The 21,194-nt window shown below is 41.2% G+C and overlaps 1 protein-coding gene across 3 annotated transcripts in view; it reads left to right on the top strand.

Moving 5' to 3' along the window:
- PIP (proline iminopeptidase) overlaps positions 1-18,595 on the top strand; it is a 257,285-nt gene extending 238,690 nt beyond the window's left edge. For all 3 annotated transcript variants that reach the window (XM_089829012.1, XM_089829017.1, XM_089829003.1), the window contains one exon: positions 18,104-18,595. In XM_089829012.1, the coding sequence (XP_089685138.1) occupies positions 18,104-18,205 (102 nt within the window). In that variant the 3' untranslated portion in view covers positions 18,206-18,595. The remainder of the gene's footprint in view (positions 1-18,103) is intronic.
- Positions 18,596-21,194: the final 2,599 nt, after the last annotated feature.

The raw sequence follows: 21,194 nt of genomic DNA, 5'->3' as shown, positions 1-21,194 counted from the left end.
AATTGCTATCCGGAGGCTCAGGACCATTAATGCTATCGGTACCACGTCTTGCCCAAACATCATTTGGAATAGCATCTATCCGATTGTCACCCTATACATCATGCAGTAAGACCATAATGCTAACAGTAACTTCTCCTCTTAGTTGTCCTTCTCTACCCTACATGACTTGTAAATTATGGATACAAGGATCTTATTTGTTGCCTCTGCCTAGCCATTAGCTTGCAAGTAATACGGACTCGAAAGGGAGTGAAAGATTTTAAACTTGATTGTTAGCAATTAGATGACATGATTGACAAAGTGACCTCCCCTATCACTTGTCAACTGGATAGAGATGCAATACTGTGTAATGATCTGCTTGTAAATAAATTTTGTATTGCTTATGACCGAGTTGTCTGGTAATGCCATGCTTCCACCCGTAAAGTGAAATACTTCGTTGCTACCACCACAAACTGACATCTCTAAGTTTTGCTCACCTTTAGTGGTCCAACGAAGTCCAAGCCCCATCATTCAAACAATTCTTAGGCTTGTAAGTGGCTAAACGACATAAAATCTCGTTTCAATGGTCTGCTCGCTTGCTGGCAAGTGTCACAAATGATTACCCATTCTCTGGCATCATTGTATAGTGTAAACCACCATATTTCTGCTAGGAAAACTTTTCGTGTTGTGTCTGGTCCCCCCTACTAGACCTTCACATGCAATTGCAAGACACTGTACACTTCCTCTTCCATTATACACCTTCACAGTACCTAGTCTGGCCCCATTTTGTATAGGAGTCCATTGATTGATTAGAATATTCTACTTTGTAGCACAAGCTTCCATCACCCTGGACAACAATCTACTTGCAAAATAGATAGGATGGTCCAGGTCATGCTGGCTTGTTTGTGCAAGAGTCCCACCTATTGCAAAATTGAATGCATCTACATGCACGTGAAATTGTTTATCCCAGTTTGAATATGCCAAGATCAGTGCCCCTAGCAATTGAGTCTTCAACTCTTTAAAAGAAGTCTTATGCTTTATACCCCAAACATAGGGTTTCCCTTTTCTTGTCAATCTGTTGAGAGGAAGGGGTTCTTGGGAAAAATTCTTTATGAATCGTTTGTCATAGCTAATATGCCCAAGGAAGGATTTAACTCCGCTCACATCAGTTAGAGAATCCATTTCAATGATCATTGGTACCTTGTCCAGATCGGTCTTTAGTCCCTTTTTACACACGATGTGCCCCAATACTTGCCCTGAGTGATCATAAATCTGCACTTCTTCGAGTTAACTGCTAGCCTGGCCTGCCGACACCTTTCCAAACACTCCCCAAGTGCCACTAAGTGTGTGTCTTTCCCACTAAAAGTAGATCAATCATCTATAAATGATCAAAAGTTCCCCATGGACATTTTGTTAAAGATATGGAGAAATATTCTCTCGAAGGTTGCTGGTGCATTACATAATCTGAAGGGCATCCGGTTATAGGCGTAGACTCCATCTTCTACCATGAATGTAGTTGTCAATTTGTCTTAATATGCAATTGAAATTTGGTTATAACTAGAAAACCCATCCATATATGAATACATTTCGTGCCCAGCCACATCTTCAACTATTTTGTTAGTGAACAAGATCGGAAAGGGATTTTTTATAGTGAGCGCATTCAAACACCGAAAATCAACACAGATTCGGATTTGGTTCACGTCCTTTTTCAATGATATTACAATGGGCGAGACCCATTCACTTGTCTAGACCTTGAATATAATTCTTTCCTCAAGCATACGTTGGATTTCTTCATCAACCTTGGCAGCATAATTCTTATTCATCCAATACTGTCTTTCCTATACAGGTATGGCTCCATGTACTAGACGTATGCTGTGTACACACATCTCTAGGGGTATGCCCTTTAGATCCTTTTAAGTCCAAGTGGAACACATCTTTATATGTTGTGAAGATTTTAAATGCTATCGCTTTCACTACAGGATCCCAATCATCACCAAGTACCAATATGTTGCGTGGGTTCTCCATGTCATTGATATTACTAACCCTTATGGATGGTTTCTCGTACTTGATTGGCCTTCTAAGATCAAATTTGTGGGCAAGACTTTCAATCACTTGGGATTCACCTTCGTTATATTCTCCAAACTCTAGCCAAAACACATACTTCTAAGCACCTTGGTCAAATTCCTCCACCCCCAATACATAGCTATGAAAAAGTTTTTAGTCCTCCATTTGCCAATGGAAGAGTTCATGCATTGAACTTACATCATCCTCTAAGCACTCTTCTAGTTACAATACACCCTTGTCATTGGGTTCCATCTGATTTCTTCATTCTTCTATCCGGCCATGCTCTTCGTTTGACTTGGACTCTGAAGACGAGGCAATTTCCTTGCTAACCATTTGTGTACGAAGATCAATAATGAACTTCTGTCCCCCCCTTTCCATCAACATTGTATTCTTCTTCCAATTGTGGTTTTCCTTCGCTAACACCAGCCATCCTCTACTGAGAATGGTGTCATACCCGTTCTTTAGTGGGATCACAATGAAGTCCAATTTAAATGGTTGTGTCCCGATGGTTACTTGCTAAGCCATGAGTGTCCCAAGGGATTTTATTCCCTATTTATATGTACCTAGTAGGTTGAAGGTGGGTGGCCATAGGGTCTGCTTCCCAAGCTTTTTCCATGTCTCCTCCGACAAGGCATTTACTCCTGACCCTCCTCCAACTATAGTGCTTGTCAATATAGTTCCTAGAATCCCCATGTCAACTATAGTGACTTGTTTAAGGAGTGGTTTGGGAAGTGGTGCAGGTATTCAATAGTGTCGTCCTTAATTGAGGCACAACCTGGAGAAGGTATTTGATTTTGACCGGTACCTCTATTTGCAAGATCTGCTGCAATATGTTGTTTTCAACCTTTGTTCATCCAGAGGTACTTGCGGCCATAAATGTATCCTTCTTTTCCTTCATGGCCTTCACAATTTCTTCTTTTGCTTTGCGTACCCTTTACTTCTTCGTATAGGGGTTCGAGTACACAACTTGTTTCATTTGATTTTGGCTGACCACATGTACCTTCTCTTCCTCAATAATGAGAAATTTATGTCGTCGGCAGATTTTGGGACCATTGCTTCCCACGACAGATTTTATTTGCTCCCGCGGCATTTGGTGTCTTCTCGAGCTGCACTTGATGAATTACTAGAAGCTGAAGACTTGCACTTGACTAGAGAGCGTTACCTTCTTCTGCTTTTTGTAACGATGTGTCATCTGTTGAAGATTTAACGGCATCCTTTCGAGAATTATTGGCATCCCCAGTAACCCAGTGGTTATCATCATCATTTTGATCGTCCGTGGGCTTCTTTGTGATTGACATACTGCTAAATCTCTGATTTTTCTCAAAGGGAAATTGATCGTGCGAGATCCCGATGGGGATGTGACGGTTATTTTTCAAATTTCTTGGTGATTTTTTGGTCCATCGGTGTTGAGTGATTCTTCTTTCTTTTGATCAAGCAAAGGGTTTGTTTCACGATCTTTAACGGTTTAAAATGCAATATTTTGGGGGCGGAGTGGAATTTTCCAAATAGCTGTTGCGTCAAAATCAATAGCAAGAATGAGTAAATAGATCTATGGGAGGAGGGTGATCAAATCTATAGATTGTGCCACACTTGCAGATAAAGGGAGCAGATAGTTTCCACGCGGGTGCTTTGTAAGCATCCAAGAGTCAACTTTTCATACGGCTCTTGCTCCTGCAGATCTCTTTCTTCCACAATTAAGCCTTTTCTTGCGCATGCTATTGGGTTTCTGCGGACTTGTGCTTTGCTCGCTGGTGCCCGTCCTTTCGTGGCTTGTTTTCTGCGGGGGTCCAAGTTTTGTTGCTGCGTGTACAGGAAGTCTAGTGTGCCGTGGGGAAGACCTCTCCCCCACCAAAGGCATTGCAACTTTTGTGATTTTTTAAATTCTTCCGCGGCGAGTCATTTAACCTCGCTTCAGTTGTTTTGCTATAAGGAGGAAGAAGCCGTTATTGCATGGAATCCGCAAGCAAACGGAAGCAATGGAAGAGTCAGCTGGCGGCAAATATGGAAAAGAATGCAAGGGTTTTGGCATCTGGGATCCGGGTTGTAGGGCCATCGGATTCCAGTAGCAAGAAACAGAAAGTCAGGGAGGAACTCACTCATCTCACTATCTAGTTTGAGGGTCTTAATGGTCGTGAATGCCGGAAATGGTGGCAGGAGACTCCGGAGGCAGACCAGATTAAGCAGATTTTGATACGGGCACAGGTGCATTGGGCCATCCAGCTTCCAGTCTTTTCCATTCGGTTATTTGAATCAGTTTTGCGAACTATGATAAAGGCATATAGTCAGCACAGTAGAACAAGTACATTTATGTACAAAAAGCATCAGATGACAGTGTCCTTTAAACTTAGGGATTTCACTAGGGTTTTTGGCATCCCTGGCCCCAATGATAAGAAGGTGGAAATTAAGAACCACAAGCTCTCTCAAGAACAGAAGGAACATTGGATATGGCTAGTGGGCCGCAATCTTTCACCCAAGGAGTTGGATTCAGTGGTTAAGGGGTCAAAATGCAGAGGATTCCGTAGAGATTTCATTCGGGAGGGTCACTGGAGGTGCATTATGGATGTGATCAAGAGTAGGTTGACGAGTGTGACTCGGGCTTCAAATATTGCATTGCCTCAGGTTGTATTCATGAATGGCATCATGCAGGGTATGGTGTATGATTGGGCTTCAGTCCTTGCCGACAGGATGGAGGAATTCATGATGCTTCAGCACCGCACATTCTTTATGCCACATCATGCGATTGGTCTATTTCTTGAGGTAGCCATTCATCAAATACCCATGGATGACTTGGAGGCACCACCTCGAGGGAAGTTGGCATAAGGAGAGCCTCTGATATTTTATTGGAGACATTTGGACACGGGTGGGACAGCAACAGGACAAAAGAAGGTATTTTGGGGATTACAGGCAGCTCATGAGGATACTAATAGCGGACAAGAGGAGACCTCGGAAAGTAGTAGGGCAGAGTACGAGGAAGAGAGTACTTCTGCGGAGGTTGGCAGCGAACCAACAGATAGTGAGCCCACATTTTTTACCCCACCATAGTTATCAACTTCGGCGCACTTGTCCGCTCCCACGTCACACATTCCTCCTTTGGTCAGCGTCATGCACCTGTCGTGATGACCCTGCCAGTGGTAGTAGATGTCCCCTGGACATCACCAGAGGGTGTCCCACCGACGACAGCTGTTCTTACACTAGCAACCACTCCAGGTGCTACCTTCTCCATGGCCGTAGCAGATGTTCCAGTTGCACCAGTGGAGCCAGTCTCGTAGAGGGTAGAGTTGCTAGCACCGGAACCTGAGCCTCAGGTTTGCTTGGATGTGATTGACTTCCTTGTTAGCAGTCGCCGAGCCAGCCCAGCCAGCACAACAGGAGGAGGGCATGGAGCTCGCACAGTCAGAGCAGTCGTAGGTGATGGATAGAGCCAGTGCTTTCTTGAGATAGCAATTTCGACTCATCCCTATCAAGGTTGGTCCATCCATCCAATCCCCCAGACACCTAGGAGTATCAGCTACAGTACCAGAGCCTCAGGAGGTGGGGGTGCCACAGGTCGAGGTTGCGCCAAGAGCAAAGGAGGCCGCACCGGATGTGGGCATGGTCCCCATAGATGAGGAACGGAATAGTGATGCCGAGTGGACGATGGAGGGTTTTGCAAAGGAGGATTATGGGTTGGATGAGGACAGATGCACAGACTACCTCAAGGCTATGAAGGTTGAACTAAAGAAGGGACACAATGCGGCATTGCAGACTATGACTCAATGGAGGGAGTAGCATTTCGTTTGAGCTTACATCAAGGGGATCTATCCGCAGCGGTTCCATTCATGTTTTGAGGAGAGAGGTTACCCAACAGTTGAGACACTAAAGATGTTGGTAGATTGGTCCACCGAGTTGGAGATTGGACCGAGCAACACTCCGCTGATGAAGCTGGCACATGAGATCGTGGGACTATATAAGGAGGTTTATTATGCTCACAGGCACGCGGAGGCGGACAGGGTAGCTAACAAGGTTGCAATCGAGAGATCTCTGGCAATTGAGAGAGAGGCGAGAGAGGCGAGAGAGAAGATAGCCGCCGACTTGGCTAGCCAGTAGGCAGCATAGCGGGTAGCACTATTGAGGGAAATGGCAATGGCCGTGCAGGATATGGACACGGCTGTATGGGATAAGGATGCGGCTGAGCACGAGTTGCAGTTAGCCAGGAGACAGGCTATGGATGCAATGCTTCTTCTAAAGGAGGCCGTAGAGGTTAATTCACAGATTCAGAAGGATCTGCGCATCTCGACAGATCAGGTGTATGAGTTGCGTCATCAACAGCATGCTTCATAGGCACCACCTTCTCTCTAGTATTTTTTGTTTTGTTGTATGTGGGTTGTCTCTTATTTTGTTAGTCGTCAGGATACGACTTTTCTTTTTGGGGGGATGATGTCGTCAGCAGATTTTGTATTCTGTAGCCAATTGGGTTATGTCGTCGGAGAATGTGTATTTGGTAGCTGACAGGTAGATTGGGATTATTTTGTAGCTGACGGACCCTTCGGGAAGGTTCGGCGGAAAGTATTTATACCCTATCTGGGTACATTGTAAATCATCTTATCTTATCGGATCTTATGCTCTGTATGTAATCTGTTGGCATATGTGAATAAAGGAGTACTGTTGTTGCTGTTCATGTTCATTATCTGTGTGCCATAATTAATCTATGCGGGAAACAATTTACGCCTGGCTTCAGATAGTTGTCATCTTTGTGGTCTCCGGGACCACATCATCAACACAATTCTAGAGGTGCGTCACTCCTTGTACAATCTCTAGCAAAGTGGCCCCATTGGTTACATGCCTAACACTGAATCATAGGCTGACTCTTCGAATCATATTGTATTTATGTAAGAACCTCAATTCAGCTCATACTGCAAAATGTATGATTTCTTTGATATTCCTAACACAATACCGGATATGCAAATGGTCTGCTCACTAGTAGTTAAAATTCAAATCAAAGTGGCAATTGAAGTATTGCAAATTTACTTCTTTCCAATTCATTCAACAAGTCTTTGCAAACATAGAATAAGCCCAAAACAGTATACATCAATTATTTGCCATCACATTACAAACATAGAATTATTATGATAGTTAAATAATGAACCTTCTGTTCCAATCTGATGTTCAGTTCATAATTCCCAAGTAATCTCAACCTTCACCATTCAACTTATGGGTTGCTTAGTGTTATTGACGTCCAGATCGAAATGCTTATGCTATTGCTATTATAGTCCATACAGAAGGTTGACATGTACAGTTGAATAACTCAACTTGCGAGGCCAACAACCACAAGTTCATGGGCAGTAATCCCAGGCTGAAATGCCCAAACTGATCACACAAACAATCCTCAGAAACAGCAATTCCTTTCCCAATCGTCCAGGCCTTGGGGCACTTAAATTTGCACAAATAGAAATTCAAATTGTAGGAAAATTAATCCCTTGCCAAGGGCAAACAAATAATGGCCCAACAACAGAGCTTAAATGGTGTTCAACAGTGACCAAAGATCAGGATGTGAGCAGCTTATTAAGTGGATTAAGACAGACGTCTGGTATGTAGAGAATGACGCCATAGCAGAGACTTTTCCCAAACACCCAAGATAGTACTCTTGACAATTCTCAGCAATAACAGATGCCCTAATGCACTCAAAATGATGCCAATTATATATGGAATTTAGGTGCTAGGAAATGTAGATAATTCTTATCACAATTGCAGAGATAAACCACACCAATCAGCAAATGTGATGGATGCTACAAAACTGGCCTTCAATCTCAATTTCTCTATACCAAAAAAACCTCCCAGTCACAGAAAATAACAGTAAGGGAGTTTCTCAACTATTGACATGCAACAATCAGCTAAAGCAGTAATGAAGCCTCACCAACCACAATAATCACAGCTTTAGGTAGGCAATCACACTTCTTAGTATCAAACCCTTATACCTCAGCAAGGGCACTAAAATTCAGAACTTCAGGAAAGCCATAAAGGCAACAAAAGAAACTAAATATCCAAGCGTGTTTTTCCCAATGAAATGAGCTCCTATATATAATCCTTTGTTGGCCAAAGTTTCCTTAAAAACTCCACTTAAGAGATTGTGCAAGTTTCTCAAAAGAACTCAACACAGGAAACATTCCAACACACTTTTTAGAAATATCTCTTAATGTCATTATTATAACACAAATATTATTATAACAATGCAACTTAATAATTAATGAATAAAAAAGAGCTCGTGCAATTATTAACCTTATTTACTATAGGTGACGACCAACTGCCAAAGCCACCCACTACAATACCAAAAATCGACTTACTAAAAATAGAAAGTCCACAACAGGACCCCCAAAACACCTTGTCAGCTCACGAGGGTCGCTATGATGAGCTAACTCCATCATTTGCATAGACTTGCCAAAAACGGGGACATTACAATTTGACTTCTATTTTTATTTCCTCTACCGGCTTGACCAATTGTTACGGTATCCACCGGATGATGCGTTGTTGGTTTGTTGGGTCGGATTGGTCATCCCAAAGATAGATGGTTGCTCCTACATAAAGAGCACTTGCTGACTACAAGTCTTCATGTTGAATGGGCATTCCTTAGTGGAATTGCCCATCACCAAGCAAATGTTGCACATTGACCTTTTTGGGCATGACCCTTTCATGTGCCCATTTTCTTTGCACTTTATGCACCACATCTCCCCTTCGTCACTACGGCTTACGTTCCCTTTTATTATTATGAACTCCTTCAACATTATCTCTATGTCCTTTTGGAGTGCCTAGACCATTTTATTTTGTTCGTCCTCTCTTTCACTGCTGCTCCCTTCTTTGGACGATTTGTCCCTTTCTGACAAAGACTTGCTTTGTTTATTCTTTTTCTTCGATGTTTTCACCTCACTCTCTAGGTTCATGGATCGCTCATAGGTAAGGGAGTATGATGTTGGTGGTACTATCTTCATTTTCCTCCATAGGGAGGCATTCAATCCTTCGACGAACCATCTCTTCTTTAGTTCATCCGCCAGCTGAGTGGCTAGTCTCCCAAGCAATTCTTTGAGCCTTAGCTTATGGGCTAGTATGATCTCATTCTTAATTTGCTTCAAACGATAGATCTCTACTACTACTTTGTTGTCATCTCGAAGTCGTTTGAACTCCGTTGGAAGTCTTCTTTGAGATTGTCCCACGAACTTATTTTGCTTTTATCCATGTTTGAGTACCAATCCATGATAACACCTCGTAGAGTAGTCGAAAATTGTTGTACCCATTCGTCCTTGTTTGTGACTGCATTGGCCATCTATATTGTTTCACACGTGTGGGAGTATCTGATAGGATCTTCCTTCCTGTCTCTAATAAATTTTGGTAATTTTTGTTTCTGAGACATGATTCTTCTCATTGGCTAATGCGGACCAGTTGATTGTGTACCAATTGATTAATTCCTAAATTTATAGGATTAGATCCCAATGGGTTTCTTTGACCACTATGTTGTTGTGTCCCTCTTACACTTGTCCTTGTCCCAGTGTCTTGAACTTCTCTCACCTCTTTTCCTCCTTTGTCTCAAGTTTCCTATCTTCGCAATGTGCAAGATAAGTTTATGAATTGTTCTTGTGTCTCTTCAATCCAGTTCAGCCTCTATCGTGTCTCTTCAAGCAATTTTCTTCTACTTCTCTCTTGCCGATGTTCTATTGAACCGTGACCTTCACCTTCAATGGTTCTTGTGCCTCCCATGGCACTTGCTTGGTGACCCTCTATGACACCTCGAGGTCCCCTCTGGACAACCCTTCAACTGATTGTCCCTCAACAAGTTGCCTCAACCGCTGTCTATTTTCTGCTTGCTTCACGAGAATTAAAGCTTTGTGTGGCATGCAGATCATCTATTTTCTCCTTTCTATATCTATTTTTATTTAGTAAATTGGGCATGAATTTATAAGCTTAATTCTCTAGGTTAAAGTAGGGGAGATGAGTACCCTGAGTTTGTACCCTCTAAAATCTGTTGTAGATATTTCAAATCAATTTCAATTTTCTACAGCTGCTTACTTGTCAAGTCCCTCTCTTAAAAAAATTGGTTTCGAGTCCATGTGATCAAATATGATGCTACATCACATGCATTTTTGGCAAGGTTTAAAAAATGGTCCTAAAAAGAAGACTCATTTTTGTGCACTAAATCATGTTTATTGGTGTGCTGATATGACATCACATAATTAGTTGCTTTTTAAAAATTTACTGAAATCTTTTTTGGATGTAGGTATTAATGTGACATCCCTTTTGTTCCACTATTCAACTAATTGTGCCCAACTGCTATATGTAATGTCCCTGTTAGAAAATAAATAATAATTTAATCTTTGTAACGGGCCGATTGATTTATTTTATCTTGGACCCATTTTTATTTTTGTTTACGTAGTTTGTGTTGCCATTGGCTAACTTTGTACACCCTTGGAAAGCTTTTCTCGATGGGTATTTAAGCATGGCTCGTAGGTAGTCTGTAGGCATGCTTTGGATTATATTTCTCTGTACTGCGGATTCCTGCTGGAGTTTGGGATTGTTCACCATTTCGGAAGTGAAAGATCTTTCCTATTTGGCTTGTATGGTTTCGGTGGGATTCAACCCTTAGCCTACTCCGTCACTACATGTATTACTTGTTTGAATCTGGCAAATGGGAGTCAGAAGAATTTGTGTGTAGTCTTGTTATTATAGTTGGAATTCATCTAATCTTCCATCAACATTCTGTATCTGTGTATGAACGATATTTTTTCAGTCATCAACTGTGCTTCTCACCATCCGTATGGCCTGAGTTGGCTTAGTATGGCAAGTTTTATGAACCATACAGCTTGCCATTCAGTCTCCAATCCCATAGTACTCCGTCCATAGCTACCGTACGGCATCCATATCCATCCATACGACTGTCAATATCCCCTACCGTATGGCATCTATGTCTTACCGTACGACCAAACTATCTGCACTGTACGGCTTCCCTGTGGTCACCTATGGCCTCTCCCATATGGAACTGCACATTCCTTAACCCATACGAATGCTCCACCTAGTCTTTGTGTCCATCGCACAGCTTCAATTGGCTTCTGTACATCCATCCCATCTCACCGTACTGCCCTTCAGAATCATAGAAGAGATCGCAGTGCAATCGTTGCATGGGCTGGAACATTACAGTGGTATCAAAGCTCTTCGATCTTGCTAGCCTGTGGACGATGAATGAGAGTTTATAGCCGGAAGAGGATACATTCCGTTGATTGAATGGTTGACAAACGGGAACCGACGGGTGCCGAACTTGTAGCACTTCTGAGGGAACTCACCCGGAATCAAGCACAGATCATTGATACGCAATGGCTTATGGAAGAAACTCTCAAGAAGTTGGCGGAGAACAAAATATCTGGGGAACAGAATGGTCATAGCGTGGACTCAATATTGGGTAAAGCACACCCTCAGCCAGCATGCTCTCAACCTTCCATGGCAACCTTTCTGCCACAAACAGAAGCACATCATGGAGAGAGATTACCAACTTTTGATGAGATAAGAGAAGACTGGAGGAATGCGAACCTTGAAGAAGACATTTCCTACAAAGATTACGCAAATCTACGAATGAGATACTCGAGAGGCGAAAACAGAGGAGGATACTTTAACGATGATCTTAGGAGAAAATTGAGTAAGGTGAATCTGTCTCCATTTGATGGATCGGGTTCCATTTTAGCACAAGCATGGGTGATGAAAGCCGATACCTACTTCCAGCTGAATCCTATGCCAGAAGAGGCTATCAAATTTTTCACGTTGCACTTGAAGGGAGTTGCGCATGAATGGTGGCACAACACCATCACATTAGGACATGATCAAATAAAGACCTATGCAGAATTTACAAAGAGATTAATAGAACGATTTGATGGGAAAGACGCTAAGCTCAATTTCAAAGAGTTGGCACAACTAAGGCAAACTGAATTGGTAGATCAGTTCATTGCGGAATTCCAGAGACTTTCTATGTTGGTCATGGACATCTCCAAAAGAAGGCGGGTCGTGCTCTTTATGGATGGACTGGCAGAACCATTGAAGGGTTCGGTGAAGGGATTCAATCCATCTAACCTATCGGAAGCAATCAGTAAGACATGAAGTATGGCATCATTGTCGGCATCAACCTCATCCTCTCGAAGTCACTCACATCCAAAACCGTCGACGTTTCTGAGGGACAAACCTTTGCCCAAGAAGCCGTCATTGGATAAAGCTACCCGATAGGAACTTCGAAGGAAGGAATTGTGTTTCAATTGCAAGGGGCCTTGGGAGCCTGGCCACCGATGCCTCGAGAAGGGAAAAATCCATTACATCAAGGTGGTGTCCGATGATGAGGACGAACGCGAACAAGAAGAAATGTTGATTGAAGATGACCAACCTAACACTGACACCAACATGGCCAGTTTAAACCGTATGGAGAGGATTGCTGCCTTGGTACAGCGCAAAGGATCCATTGCATTGGCTGGCAGTCCGAGGTGCATAGTTTTCCATGTGTGGGGTACTCTTCAAGGACAAAAGGTTACAGTGGTGTTGGATAGTGGAGCTACTTTGAATTTCATAAACTCATCCTTGGTAAAGTGAAGAAGTCTCCCTATGGAAGCACACGCAGGCTTTCAGGTCAAGGTTGCTGGAGGGACTTTCCTGCCTTGTACGCACCTTGTTCCTCAACTAAGCATCACAATGGCAAATCACACGGTGATGGAGGACTTTTTCATAGTGGACCTCACTGACATGGAAGTCATTCTTGGCATACAGTGGATGGAGACTCTCGACGAGTACACTCAGAGTTTCAAACGGATGGACTTCACTTTTGTGGTTGACAGAAAGAAGGTTGTCCTCCGAGGGATGGCAAATGAAGGGTCGAAGGAAGTTTCCGCACATCGGATGGAGGTAATCTTGCGGCACAATGACGTTGTGTGGGCTGCACATTGTTTTATCTCGGCAAAACCTATAAAGGGGCACTGAACACCTCCACAGGATGATGAACTCCAAGATATCTTAAGTAGGCATGAAAACGTTTTCATGGATATTCCTCCTAGCATACCACCTCACCAGGGGTTTGAACACACAATTGAGTTGGAATCAGGGGCAAAACCAGTCATAACCACACCGTACCACCACCCCAAGAAATTCAAGGATGAGATCGAATGGACGATTCAAGAATTGCTTGAGAAAGGATGGATCTGTCCCAGTTCTAGCCCATTTGTGTCATTCGTGGTGTTCGTCAAAAGGGACGGAACAATGCACATGTGTGTGGACTATCGCACAATGAACAAAAGAACAATAAAGAACAGGTATCCCATCCCATGGATAGATGAGCTATTGGATGAACTACATGGCGCGGTCTATTTTTCAAAAATAGATCTCCATTCCGGATACCATCAAATCCGAATGAGAGAAGATGTGGAGAAAACGGCTTTCCACTGCCACTATGGACACTATGAGTTCCTGGTCATGTCGTTCGGATTGACCAACGCACCTACTACATTTCAATCATGCATGAACCGCATCTTCAACAAACAATTGCGTAAGTATCTATTGGTATTCTTTGATGATCTTATTTATAGGAGGACATGGGAGGAGCACCTGAAGCATCTAAATGAAGCTCTAAGTATCATGGAGGAACAGTCCCTGTTCACCAAGCAATCCAAATGTGAGTTTGGTATGACAAAGATATTGTACTTGGGGCATGTTGTCAATAAATATGGGGTTCAAGTACATCAGGAGAAGATTTAGGCTATCCTCTACTGGCCTCCCCCAAAATCACTATTCTTCGGATTGTGCACTTACTATAGAAGATTTGTCAAAGGATTTTCTCAACTCAGTGCACCTTTAGTGGATTTGACGAAGAAGGGGGCTTTCCAGTGGAACGAAGAAGCAAAACTCACCTTTGATAAGCTAAAAGAGGCCATTAGCACTTGCCTTATTCTTGCACTGCCTGACTTCACCTGACCATTCATTTTGGAATGCGTCATGTTCGGGGAGGGCATTGGAGCGGTTCTGATGCAGGATAGACACCCCATTGCCTATGAGAGCAGGAAGCTTACACTAGCAGAATGCCTATATTCCATTTGCGACAAAGAAATGTTGGCCATCGTACATGCACTAACCAAGTTTCGGTAGTATCTGATAGGTGCCAAGTTTGTCATCTGTACGGATCACAATAGTCTAAAATATTTCCTAAAGCAGCGGGACTTGAATGAATGGCAACAAAAATGGGTAAGCAAAGTTTAATCTTTTGATTTTGACATTGAATATGTAAAAGGGAAGAACAATGTTATTGCAGATGCTTTATCCAAAAAACCCACCATCTGCTCACTAGACCAAATCTCAGCTGACTGGAAGGCACAACTATTAGTAGAATATTCCAAGAATACATTTTCCTGTGAGATAATGGATGGCTACACCCATGATGATCGGTACAGACTGGTGGATGATATCATCTACTATAAAGAACGGATATACCTAGTGCCAGAATCCAAACTGAAGTAAAAGATTCTAAAGGAAGTACACAACTCACCTCTGGCTAGACACCCGGCTTCTTTTAAACTTATAGAAGCATTCAGGAGAGATTTTCATGGAAGGGATTGAAAGGGGACGTGTTGTAGCATGTCAGAAAATGTACGGTTTGCCAACAGAACAAGTCCAAACACACTCTTCCTGCTGGGCTGCTACAGCCTTTGCCTATTCCTAAACATAAGTGGGAAAGTATATCCATGGACTTCATAACAGGTCTTCCCAAGGTGAATGGAAGGGACTGCATCTTCGTGGTGGTTGATAGATTGACAAAGTATGCTCACTTCTTTATCATCCCCTCGGACCTTTAGGCTACACAAGTCACCGATCTGGTTTTTAGAGAAGCCTTTCGCCTGCACGGGTTACCCCGAAACATCATCAATGATCAAGATGGATGATTTGTCAGTATTTTTTGGACAGAATTGTTTCGGATGGAAGGGACAGAATTGTTTCGGATGGAAGGGACAGAATTATCACCGAGCACGAGTTAACACCTGCAGATAGACGGCCAAACTGAGATTGTGAACAAATGGCTCGAAGGCTACCTTTCGAACTACGTCTTGGCACAACAACGCATGTGGGTCAAATGGATCCATCTCGAGGAGTATTGCTACAATACCACATATCATCACCGATCTGGTTTTTAGAGAAGCCTTTCGCCTGCACGGGTTACCCCGAAACATCATCAATGATCAAGATGGATGATTTGTCAGTATTTTTTGGACAGAATTGTTTCGGATGGAAGGGACAGAATTGTTTCGGATGGAAGGGACAGAATTATCACCGAGCACGAGTTAACACCTGCAGATAGACGGCCAAACTGAGATTGTGAACAAATGGCTCGAAGGCTACCTTTCGAACTACGTCTTGGCACAACAACGCATGTGGGTCAAATGGATCCATCTCGAGGAGTATTGCTACAATACCACATATCACATGTCTATCAGGATGGTGCCATTCAAAGCTCTGTATGGGCACGAACCCCTCTCCTTCATCGACACAATTCTGTGTGACAGTTGCACTCCAACGGAGAAGGATTGGTTTCAGGAAGGGCAGGACATACTGAGGAGCTTGAAAGAGAACCTGCAACAGGCACAAAATCAACAGAAGGTGTACGCTGACAGACACCGGATAGAGAGGAGTTTTGAAGTAGGGGATCTGGTCTATCTTCGGCTTCAACCATACCAACAGTCTTCATTAAAAGGAACAGGTAAGGAGAAATTGAAGCCACGTTTTTATGGTCCCTATCGCGTGATCTGTCGCGTTGGTGAGGTAGCATACGAATTGGAACTTCCGAAGGGTAGCCACATTCACAATGTCTTCCATGTTTCCTGTCTAAAGAAGGCTATAGGGCAAAATGTCACCGTCATTACCGACCTTCCGCCACTCAACGAGGAAGGGAAGCTCATTCTGGAACTTGTTGAGATTCTCAAAGTGCATGAAAAGGTCCTACGGAACCGCACTGTGAAGAAATACTTGGTACGCTGGTGACACCTACCATTGAACGACGCAATGTGGGAAGGCGAGCACATCCTCTAGCACCCGGCATTGCACTTGCTTGAGGACAAGCAAATTTTGGGATAGGAGGACTATAATGTCCCCGTTATAAAATAAATAATAATTTAATCTTTGTAATGGGCCAACTGATTTATTTTATCTCGGACCCATTTTTATTTTTGTTTACGTAGTTTGTGTCACTGTTGGCTAACTTTGTACACCCTCGGAAAGCTTTTCTCGATGGGTAGTTAAGCATGGCTCGTAGGTAGTCTGTAGGCATACTTTGGATTATATTTCTCTGTACTGTGGATTCCTGCTGGAGTTCAGGATTGTTCACCATTTCGGAAGTGAAAGATCTTCCCTATTTGGCTTGTACGATTTTGGTGGGATTCAACCCTCACCCTACTCCGTCACTACATGTATTACTTGTTCGAATCTAGCAAATTGGAGTCTTCTCTCTCTCAACAAACATATTCAGAAGAATTTGTGTGTTCAAGTCTTGTAATTATATTTGAAATTCATCTAATCTTCCATCAACATTCCGTATTTGTGTATTAACGATATTGTTTCAGTCATCAACTGTGCTTCTCACCATCCATACGGCCTGAGTTGGCTTAGAACGGCGAGTTTTATGAACCATACGGCTTGGCATTCATCTCCAATCCCACCATACTCCTTCCATAGCTACCGTACGCATCCATATCCATCCGTACAACTGTCAATACCCCCTACCGTACAGCATCTCTGTCTTACTGTACAGCCAACCCATCTGCACCATACAGCTTCCCTGTGGTCATTGTATGGCCTGTCTCCCATATGGAACTGCACATTCCTTAACCCATACGGATAATACACCTAGTCTCTGTGTCCACTATTCAACTAATTGTGCCCAACTGCTATACCCACTATCAAACTATGCTCCACTATGATGCCCACTCCCCTGCTATAGATTTTTTATGCCCGATTTCATTAATGATTACAGTTTCTTTTATATAAATGCAATGTATTTGACCTAGAAAGTGTTTTACTATATTTTTTACATTTAATCTAGTTCTTTCTAAACAAATTGTCCTAAAACCATGTTAGTTGAATTTCATTGATACACGATGAAACCATGATTTTATGTAAATGAAATGTTACAATGTTCATTTCATTATATAGACGATGAGAACAGTGATTATTATTTATTACCAAAGTTTGTATACTGACAAATGGAAGTCATTTTCAAGTTTAATGTTTTGAGCAGATACCAAAACTTTATACTGCATCTGTATCCATAACTAGCAATGCCTTGGTTCCAAATTTGGAAAGAATGTTACATGTGACCTCAACTGGCCAAAGTTAATAAGGACCCATATCCAAGCTTCTTGTTTCTTGTACCATTAAAGACAATAGTATGTTACATATGACCTAAACTGGCCAAAGTTGAATATAGACCCATATCCATGCTTTACCATGAAAGAGATTAGTAATGTGCATATATTGCCAATGTATCCTTTTTGTGAACAACATGACTTGTACACTTTTCTATTACAGATAAAGACAAGTTAGTGATGAACTTCAATGTCTTTTGTAATATCAAACTTCAATATATTTCTTCTAACTGCAGTAAAAATATTAAGCAGTAGCATATCTATGTTTTTGCATGAATAATTTTTCTTCTTTCTTTCCTTAAAACTGGCCAAATCACTGAAAATACTATGCCTTTTGAAGTGTATTGAATCTGCCCTTCTCATCTAAATGTAAAGTGTTTCTAGAATAGTTTGGTGATCAATGACCCAAATTGAAAATAACATATTATTCTGCACTTCTACTTCTAATGTGGCATCTAGGCTCAATATATAACCATATAAAAGGTCTTTTGTGCTTTTATAAAAAAATAAAAAATAAAATAAAAAAGTTTCTAATTATTTTTGTAATAGGTTTATACTATCCTATATGGAAATTTATTGGATTTTTCATTGTATTTCATCTCCCATTTTCCCTGTTCAGATGATTCAATAATTGTGTTAACAAGCCTTCTTTCTGTTTGCACTTGGCACAGGTAGTTTCAGATGCAGGGCACTCAGCCAATGAACCAGAGATAACAGCACAACTAGTAGTAGCAAATGAGCGGCTTAAGGGATTAATAAAGAAGGGAAAGTAATTTGTTCGTTAATAAGTTCTTACTGTTATGTTTTAATGAGCAAGTCCGAAAGAATATTAGAAGATTGACAAATTCCTGTTTCAAGGAATACATCCGATAGTGGAGTTTATTTCATGCCAATTATTCCTTTACAAAAAGAATAGTGATTGTAATGAGTCATATCATTCACATGGTGAAAAATGCTGAACTTTGTTTGTGAAATCATTTAACCCTTTTCAGAGTCATGTTTATTTTTAAAAAGGCAGATACTATTCGCACGATATATGATCTGAAGGACCAAAACTGTGCCCACTTTAAAGGCTTATATTATTTTCAACAATATATGATCTGAACAATGTAAATTGTAGCTGCTTTAAAATAAAAAGAGGTCTTCAGGGCTTTAGACTGAAATTCTACAGGCATACTCACATGATTGGTTCTGTGCTTGTGAAAGATGCAAGGTTTGCAGAACTGTGACATTTTTTATTGGATGCATATCTCAATTTATATGGTAGTCCGATAGTTTACCATTTGATTAAAGGTTTAGAACACAAACTAAAAATGCATGAATCTAATGACCTCTCTTCTCTTATAATAGTTAATGAAGTTCTCATTCGATGTGAAGAGTTTTGTAGTGCTCTTCTGATCATATTAATGTAATTTACAGAAATTTTCATGCAGTTCAATTCAGGAAAAATATGCTAGTACAATATTTAGTGGATTCTATTGGTACAACAATGTAGTACAATATTTAACACACCCCATTGGTACAAGAGTCAATCTGAAACTCCTGTTTTTCTTACCAATAAGAATGTTCTCAATCCAATTAAGATGCACATTCTTGTTGTAAATACATAACGGCAGCTTCTATATTTGTGGAGCTCCTTTTTTATTGATACGAGTGAGCAGAAAACTGCTTTTCTTGACGAAATCTAACATTGAGTCATATACATTCAGTGTGAACAAACTTTTCCTTGATCTTCAAACGAACCTGCGTATGTATATATTGTTGCGAGAGCATCCTAGGGATCAAGTACTCTTCGCATCACTTAGTAATATCCTTAATTTGTAACCTAATTTCAGCTTTCTGCAAACATAATATGTTTGCACATGTTTGTGCTACACTGTTGGACAACTCTTGCTGTCTTCTGCAGTTAACTCTTTTACATAGACTTGGTTGGAATGAGATGTTCCACATGCCTTGCACAAGCTTTGGACGAGCATAATTTGACCAGGACAGCATGCACTCTGCATAGCCCACAAGTTTTGGTTGCCAGCTCAAGCGCAAAGCTTAGAAGGTCATTCCTTGCCATATTTGGTTGGTGGATGATTTATCATTATTGTACAAGCCTTTTCTTACTTTGCCTCATTTCTTTTTGAATCCAGATGGTTGATTATGTCTAACCATATTGGAGGTAGAATCAGTCCCAGATTGAGGGACTATCCTTGGATGACCATGTTGGAGGTAGAATTCACAAGTTCTCGACATGATGTTTTGTGTAGTTCGGATCTAGACTGTCATCATCATCTTCAACTCCAGCAAGGAACTCTGCAAGGTTGAAGTCTATGATTTGCTTGATGGTTGATTGGAAATACCCTATTCTTCGAATGTCTACCTTTGGGTGCAAATCAATCCATATGTCTTCTAGGCGATGATGAACATGCACAATTGTCTCCTCATCTTATCATTTAAGCCTCTCCAATCAAAACAACTCCTACGCATAAACTTCTTCAGGGTGATCCTTTGGCATTCAAAATCCAAAGAAAAACCACTAATCATTAGAGAATTTCTTAAATAAATCCCCACCCCTTGTCTATGCAATGTACACTGCTATGTGTGCACTGCCATTAGTTTCCTTGCTAACTTCATCAAAATGATTTTGTTGCCAGCTCAAGCACATTAACTTAGGAGGTCATTCCTTGCCATATTTGGTTGGTGGATGGTTTATCATCAATGTACAAGCCTTTCCTTACTTTGCCTCATTTTTTTATGAGTCCAGACGGTTGATTATGTCTAACCATCGATTATGATGACCTAAATTGATTGACATATGACTTGACAACATAAGACCCACTTCAAAATTGGATGTGACACATTGTATATGCTAGTTTTGTCAGTTGGCAATCCTTGAAATGGCAATTACACACAAGATTGACACATTGGCATGGTATAATTATTCAACTTGCTAATGAAAGCCAAGAGTTTGCTCCAGCTTATCTATGGATAAACTTTGAAGAATGGTTAAGAAAATATCAAGGAGAATGTCCAACTTGGAGGATATGCGGTGAAACTATTATGGGGTTGTTCTTATGTGTTCGTGATGAGATAATATTTGAAAGCTTTATAATAGTGATGATTTGTTTTTTTCGGAAGAAATAGGTTTATTTTATCTCTGAGGAAAGCTCATTAGAGATGGAAAAAAACAAGTACTTGGAAAATGATTTTCACAATAACTATAGTTGGATGATATGTCAATGAATAGGATATAGGAAGGGGTGATTGGAGAGCTTCTTTTCTATTGTAAAAGAATGTAGAAAAGTAGGGTTATATGATTGGAAAACCTGGAAAATCTCTTTTGATATATTGATCACACTTATTGTACTCTACAATTGGGAGGTTTGGTGGAGTAGCTTGCAATGTTATCTTCCTAATTTTCCCTAGAATCATAATTGAATTAAACAAGGTTGGAGTTGCATTTTACCAAGCAAATACTCATTTGATAAATGTGATCCTAGATTTGAATCCTACAATCATAAGGAAGATATACAAATATGCATATTCAATTGTTAGGGTTAGATAAGATTGCATTATAGTCATACACTACAATAATATTATGCAAACATATTGGAGGAAGAAACATAGGTTTTTGGAAGTCATTTCCACGCTAAGCCTAAGAGTGGTGTCTGTCAAAACCCTCCTTTTTTCTTACTAATTGGTTTTCTTATATCTTCTTTCCCTATCAACATCTCATCCTTCCAAAGATGTACATCATCTTATAGAGTTGGTAGA

Source organism: Cupressus sempervirens, chromosome 1 (genome assembly GCF_028749045.1).
Source record: "Cupressus sempervirens isolate cs-2001-9-10 chromosome 1, ASM2874904v1, whole genome shotgun sequence".
Classification (NCBI taxonomy): domain Eukaryota; kingdom Viridiplantae; phylum Streptophyta; class Pinopsida; order Cupressales; family Cupressaceae; genus Cupressus; species Cupressus sempervirens.
The sequence above is the reverse complement of the archived record's forward strand: the minus strand, read 5'-3'. Positions and strand labels throughout refer to the sequence as shown.